This window comes from Marmota marmota, unplaced genomic scaffold, assembly GCF_001458135.2.
Source record: "Marmota marmota marmota unplaced genomic scaffold, marMar, whole genome shotgun sequence".
NCBI classification, from domain to species: domain Eukaryota; kingdom Metazoa; phylum Chordata; class Mammalia; order Rodentia; family Sciuridae; genus Marmota; species Marmota marmota.
The window spans coordinates 26,066,302-26,073,108 of record NW_025999869.1 but is presented as its reverse complement, the minus strand read 5'-3'; the positions used below and the strand labels follow the sequence as shown (position 1 = coordinate 26,073,108).

General features: G+C 41.1%; 1 protein-coding gene across 1 annotated transcript in view; it reads left to right on the top strand.

Moving 5' to 3' along the window:
• Positions 1-6,072: 6,072 nt before the first annotated feature.
• Col23a1 (collagen type XXIII alpha 1 chain) overlaps positions 6,073-6,807 on the top strand; it is a 354,581-nt gene continuing 353,846 nt past the window's right edge. The window contains exon 1 of the mRNA XM_048814945.1: positions 6,073-6,806. Within this exon, the coding sequence (XP_048670902.1) occupies positions 6,627-6,806 (180 nt within the window). The 5' untranslated portion in view covers positions 6,073-6,626. The remainder of the gene's footprint in view (position 6,807) is intronic.

Below are 6,807 nucleotides of genomic sequence, written 5' to 3'. Positions count from 1 at the left end.
CCAAAAAAAAAAAAAAAAAAGACTAAGCCACCCTAAATATCTTGGGGCTGGAACCCCATATGGATAGTTCTTTCAGATACTGTTAATGGTGGTCAGTACAATGAGATTAAGTAAAGATTGAAGATTTGGGGTTGGGAGGATGCCTTCCCTCCACCCAGGTGACTTAAATTTTTTCTATTATATATATAGTTTTAAATTTGAAAAAAATCCAGTGTTAAAGTTTTTAAAATATTTATTTATATTTATATTTCAATATTTATTTTTCAACAGACACAACATCTTTGTTTGTATGTGGTGCTGAGGATCGAACCTGGGCCGCACGCATGCCAGGCAAGCACGCTACCGCTTGAGCCACATCCCCAGCCCCATCAGTGTTAAATTTTTAAAAGTGCTTGCATGTAATTAAAAGACAGCATGGGCAAGTACAGTTTTGAGGATGAATGGCTTATGTGATTTGGAGAGGATCTCATTGATAGGGAAGTTTAATTTTTAAAAATCTTGATATTTTTACCTTATGCTTTTCAGAGCACTTTAGAAACAAGTATCAACAACCACATACCTGAGAACAGTGTGGTTTGCTTGCCTATAGAATCAGTTGAATTCAGACCTTGGTACCATGTGTATGTTATTAAGTACTGTATTCTCTCTAGTATCCTCATCTATGAATTGGAGAAATAATACTTAACTTTCTGAAAGTATTTGTGAGGAGCAAATGAAATAATTTACATGAAGTGCTGATGGTAATTATTTTTCACCATTTCTTGACTTGTTCCCTCTTTAGTAATTTTTTTTAGCTATAGATGGACACAATACTTTTATTTTGTATGTTTATATTTATGTGGTACTGAGGATCAAACCCAGTGCCTCGCCACATGATAGGCAAGTGCTCTACCACTGAGCTACAACCGCAGCCCCCCACTATATTCTTTGCAGTATTCTATAGTTTAAAAAATATTTTCCTGTTAGCCCTATAGGAACAATTATAAATGACTGCAAATAAGAGATCATCATTATTTTAATGTTAGCATAGTATGTCTTTTTCTATCTTAACTGGGTTTAGACTATATTTAATGTGATTATTGTATCTAGGTGGCTGTAGATTCACTATTTTGCTATTTCCGGTTTGTCCTAATCTTTGTTTCATTTCTCTCTTTTTCTATCTTATTTTTTTCATGATTCCCATTTTATCACTTTTGGTGATTTATTGGCTGTAACTATTGTGTGTGTTTAGCAATCACTTTAGAGTGTAGTACACAACCTTATCACAGTACACTTTTAAGTGACATACAATTTCACATATAAGAATCGCACAATAGTAAACTACCATTTCTTCTTTCCTGATACTATTGTCTTATATTTTACTTAGCTATATATTAAAGACCCATAAAACATTTGTTATTTTTGCTTTAAGCCACTGATTATCTTTCAGTGAGAAATTTCTGGTGCTTTTCAGTCCTTTGTATAAACTCATATTTTCCTCTAATATGGTGTTCCTTCTGTGTGAATTGCTTCCAGTAACTACTTTTTTGTGTGTGGGTCCAATGGTGATGAATTCTTCCATCCTTTTTTGCATGTTTGAGAGTCTAGAAGCCTTTGTTTCTTGAAAGATATATTTGCTAGATATAGAATTCTAGTTTGACAAAAGATGTTGCTTTCCTATATTCTGGGTTGCATTGCTTCCAACAAGAAATTGCTATTTTCTTTTTTTCTGTATGTTTTTTTTTTCTCTAGTTGCTTTAAGTTTTTTTTAATCTTTATTTAACCACTCATTTCAAGCAATTTGTAATGTGCCTGCATTGTGTAGTTGTCTTGTGTTTCTTGTGCCTCCGTTCCTTAAACTTCTTGAATTCATAAGTTTATTATCATATTTGGAAAATTTATTTTCAGCCATTCAGAATTTTTATGCCCTCTAGGCACTTGAGTTATGTGTTTATTAGTCCCTTTGAAATTATTGTACAACTCACTGATGCTCTGTTTGTGTTTTTGTTTTTTATGTTTTGCATTATTTTCCCCTCTTTCATTTTGATTCTTTTGCTGTATTTTCAGGTTTATTAATCTTTCTATAGTGTCTAGTCTGCCTTTAATCCCATCCAGTGTATTTTTCATCTCAAACATTCTCTAGAATTTTATTGGCTTTTTTTTAATCTTTCATGTCTCTACTTGACATTTTCAATCTTTCCTCTAGTTCTTTGAACATATGAATATAGTTATAATTTAATACCTTTGTCTAATTCTCTGTCATTTCTAGATTGGTTTTGACCAGTTGCTCTTCTATTCTGGGTCATATTTTCTTACATTCCTGGTAATTTTGCATCTTGTTTTACTCTATTTTGTATCCTTGTAAACTTTATTTCTATTATGAACATGGTTAAGTTATTTCAATCAGTTTGATTTTTTCAGGCTTTGGTTTTGAGCTTTGTTAGGCAATGTTTATTTAGTGTAGGGCTAGTTTTTCCCTCTACTACTTAGTCAGAAACTTTGAGTACTCCACCTGATACCCTCTGAATTATCAGATTTTTCATACTGGCCTTTTGTTAGTTGTGGGTTTGTTTCCACTCAGGATTACAGTCCTCCTCTCGGGTGGTTTTCTAACTCCATAGTGGCTGTCCTCCAATTGTCTGCTCTGCAACTACTAATGGCTTTGGCCTTCGTAAACTCACAGCTTTCTCTCCGCTTTAGGTCAGGTGCTTGGGACCCTTCCCTGTGCTGTAGCCTGATAAGAGTATCCTTGGGTTCACTTTGTTTCCCATCTCCCAAGGATCACTGTCCTTATTGTTGCTTGATAGCCAGTGTCTCAAAAACTGCCATTTTATACAGTTTTCTGTTTGTTTCAGACAGGAGGGTAAATTTGGCTGGTCCCTGCCAATATCTGAATTTTAAAAACAACACAGAGGGTCAGAAGGTAGTTAATTTGCTTCCGATAAATACACTGAGCTGCTAGTGGAGCCAGGGCTGAAATTAAGGCACCAAGTGAAGAGCTGGTGATTTTCCCTATGTAACAATTTCCTTCATGTAATTAGTTTATCCCTTAAAACCTTATAGTTTAATTTATTTTTATTTTATTTTTATTTTTTTGCTGGAAATACTTACAGATTACATACCCCTGCCTTCTTGAACAGCATATCGAACATATTTAAACTCTGTCATTATTGACTTTATTTATGGTATTCTGCCATGGTTATTAATCCTATCTCACCCAAATCCCTATTTTGTAAAATATTCTTTAATGCTCTTATATTGAAGATTCTGAGTCCTTCTCAATCATCAGGCCAGCTTCTTGCACATTTTTTTCCCTCAGCTGCTGTAAGGCAAACATGTATTAGAAATTGCCTAGCATATTCTTCCCCTCCCTCATTGTATAAAAGCAGCTGTACCTCTTCCTGTTGGTCAGGGTCAGTTACTATTGCCAGAATGGTGTTTGTGACTGCAATCCAAATTGATTGGCCCCCATAGCTTTTTCTTTATGGATCTCTCTATCTCACTTTCCGCAAGAGTTACCCCTTTGAGAACTAGGATCTCTAACCCTGCAGAGCTGAGTTGTGAGGATAGAAAGCACAGAGTCCTCCAATGGTAGTAGGGACACTCTTGTTTCTCTTCCTTACTTCCTGGACCCATGTTTTCTTACTTGGAGAACAACATCATAGAGAAGTTCCTGGTGTAATACATTTACTCCGTCCTGAAAGATGGCACTGCGTTCCTACAGAGGATTGCCTCTGAGTTGGTGCTTCATCTGTGTCTTCAAAGGCAATTCCAGTATTCTGTGAGGCTGGCTGTTTGGCTATTTCAGGATGCAGTAATAACCAGTGAATTCCCTGGCCTTAGACTTTACTCCTACCATCTTTCCTGTGAAGTGTATCCCTTGGTTGGCTGTGGTATACAGGATTCCCTACCTGTGGGCTGGCCATTCTATAAGGATGGTGGTGCTGGATGAGGCTTCGTGGATAGAAAAGATAAGCTTGTGTCTGGAATAGCTACCCCTGTTCTGGATGGAGTGAGTCCAAAGTAGTCCAGGTAGACAGTCACTGAGAAACACCATGCCGGGGTGTTAGCATTTGCTGACAGATTAGCTATTCAAAGGCAGCAGTAGCTAGATTAACTTGGTACATGCTGTATAGGGTAGGTGTATACTCTGCCCCATCTGCCCTCTACACTCTGACTCTGCCCTTTAGGGCTGACCTTCTTTGGAGGTTTGGATAATGGGAGACCCCAGCAGGGAAAAGTTGAATGAAATTCCTCCAGTTCCCTCCTTTCCAAGATACAGTTTGGCAGAAGCTGTGAATTTTACCAAGGGTCACAGCTCCTCTCACAGCTCTAAGCTTTCACAGGGTTCTGAGAACATTTTTTCCCCTCACTCTTCAGCTAGACAGGGTGGTAATAATGGCTTCCCACTGTAGATAGCATCAGAGTACTTCAGTATCTGGCTGGCTTCCCTTCATCCCATGTAAATTGTCTATATCTTTTCCTTCTAGGATCACAACTTGCACGTGTAAGAGTGATTTCTTTCTTGCCTTTTAAAATGAGTTGGGGGCAGTAGGCATTTTTCATCTTAATGCATTTATTGAGCACTGACTCTGTGCCAGATAGTGTTCTGTTCTTTGAGAAGACAATGGTGAATGATAAGGGGATATGGTTAAAAGGTAACTTCAATGATAAATGCTCCAACTATGTGCCAGATAGTGTTCTGTTCTTTGAGAAGACAGTGGTGAATAAAGAGTATGTGGTTAAAAGGTAACTTCAGTGATAAATGCTCCCATTCCCTAATCAGTCCTTCTGCGAGAACTAAAGATAGAAGCACCTTCAATTAGGCAGTCTGGGAAGGAAGGCCTTTCAGACAAGAGGCTGAAGACCTGGAGACCTTGACCTGAAGGATAAGGAGGAACTTGCTATTCAAAGATTAGGGAGGAGGATAATCCAGAAGGCGAGGTAGCAGGGAAGAGCAAAGGCCCAACCGTCCAATGAGCTTGGTTTGTTCAATACATAGAAGCCTCTTGAATACAGTGAACAGTACAGGCACTAACATTAACATAAGTTTCTTTTTTTAATAAGGACAATTTACATGTGTTTATAGTAAGAATGAGTACCAACTTGTAATATGATGTTAGTCCCTTTAATGAGTAGATGATCAAGTTTGCTTAACAGGTACTTCACATTTATTGACCATACAGTCAATTTTAGCACAAGGCCAAGACTGTATAACCATCCAGCCATAACCCCAATTTATGCAAGGCCACAGCTACAAAGTTGCAGATGTGAGATGCCAACCACCTTCTGTTTCTTATCAAGCAATTTCTAGGGTACCTTTGCCCTCAAGGAAGCAGGAGGAACCTGTTAGCTGTAGGCTTCAACAGTTTTAAGAGAGAAGTAATCCATCTGCAAAAAAATAAGATATCCAGAAAAATGAGAAAGAAGAGAGAGACATCTTTTTCTAAAAGACAATCTCAGAGTTGTCCTAATTACAAAGATCTAATACGCTAGTGGTGGTTAATTGGATACCAGAGGAGTTGCTTGGGACTCATTTTGGGCTATAAATATGCCTGATAGGACTGCCAGCAAGCAGAAAGCCTTCCTCTCCTCTCCTGCCAAGACTGGGCCACTTCTGCAAGTAAGTTTTATTCTTTTCTCTGGACACAACTGTATCCAGAGCTTTTCTGCCTTAACTCCATGATGTAAATATGCAGCACGATGGCAGTTCAGGTTAAATATGACACATACTAGATGACTATTTTTGGCTGAGTTATGTTTCTACCGCAAAATTAAGTCGTCGAGTTCAGAAGCTGGAGTTCCTTTCCACATCTTTTCCCATTTGTTATAGTCTGTTCTCAACTAACTTCTCCCCTTGGGTCAGAAACGAAGTCTTCTCATCTTGTTTCTAGCACCATACCTGACCTATAATACATGGTGAGAAAATTAAGATTCTAACAGGCATCTTTCTCTTTGTCTCAATCTGGATTCTGACTGCGTCTCTAAATGCCAATCTGCAGACGTCTCTTTTGGCCGCCAAGCGGCGCTAAGCCACCATCTAGGACCGAGCCACTGTTTTCCTCAGGATTTGGAGTTTGAACTTTTATTTAAAAGTGTCCGAAAGGTTAAATCACAAAAGTTTAGGTGAATGCTCCCAAGGCACAATTGGCGCTCCAGAATGAGTGGGCTGCAGAAGACGCACTGACTCTCTGGACGCATGTCGTACTTTTGGGGATCGCTGTGGAGACCATGGCCGGGAAGTCACAAAGGCGCTCATGCCGGGATGGATGTAACCCGGAGCCCGGGCCAGGTGAGGACTGAGGGCGCGCTGCGCACTGGGTCAGTCTGGCTCACCCAAATGGCTCTCAAAAGCTGACTCCCTTCTCGCCCCCGCCCCTCGCCGAGGGAGAACGACCAGGCCGCTCCTCCCCTGGGTGGGTCCCGGCTCCTTTTCTGGCAGGGTCTATTTGCATAGAGGAAACTGTCCAAAGTGGCCGCTGTGGAGGAGCTGGCGAGGAGAAGGGGGCGTGCGCCGCGATCCGCTACTACCCGAAGGCCAAGCCCGGCGCTGGGACGTCCTCGTGCCTCGGGCTCTCCTGTGCGCTCAGTCTGCTGCCCCAGTTCTGCGCGGTACCCTCGGAGAGCCCTCGTGCGACAAGCGCGCCATGAGCCTAGGCGAGCGCGCCGGTGGTGGCTGCAGCGGCGACGACGAGCAGAAGAGCAGCCCCGCTGGGAGCGGAGGCGGAGGGCGCCCCGCGACGACCGCCGGGTCGCGGGCGGTGAGCGCGTTGTGCCTGCTGCTCTCCGTGGGCTCGGCGGCCGCCTGCCTGCTGCTGGGCTCCCAGG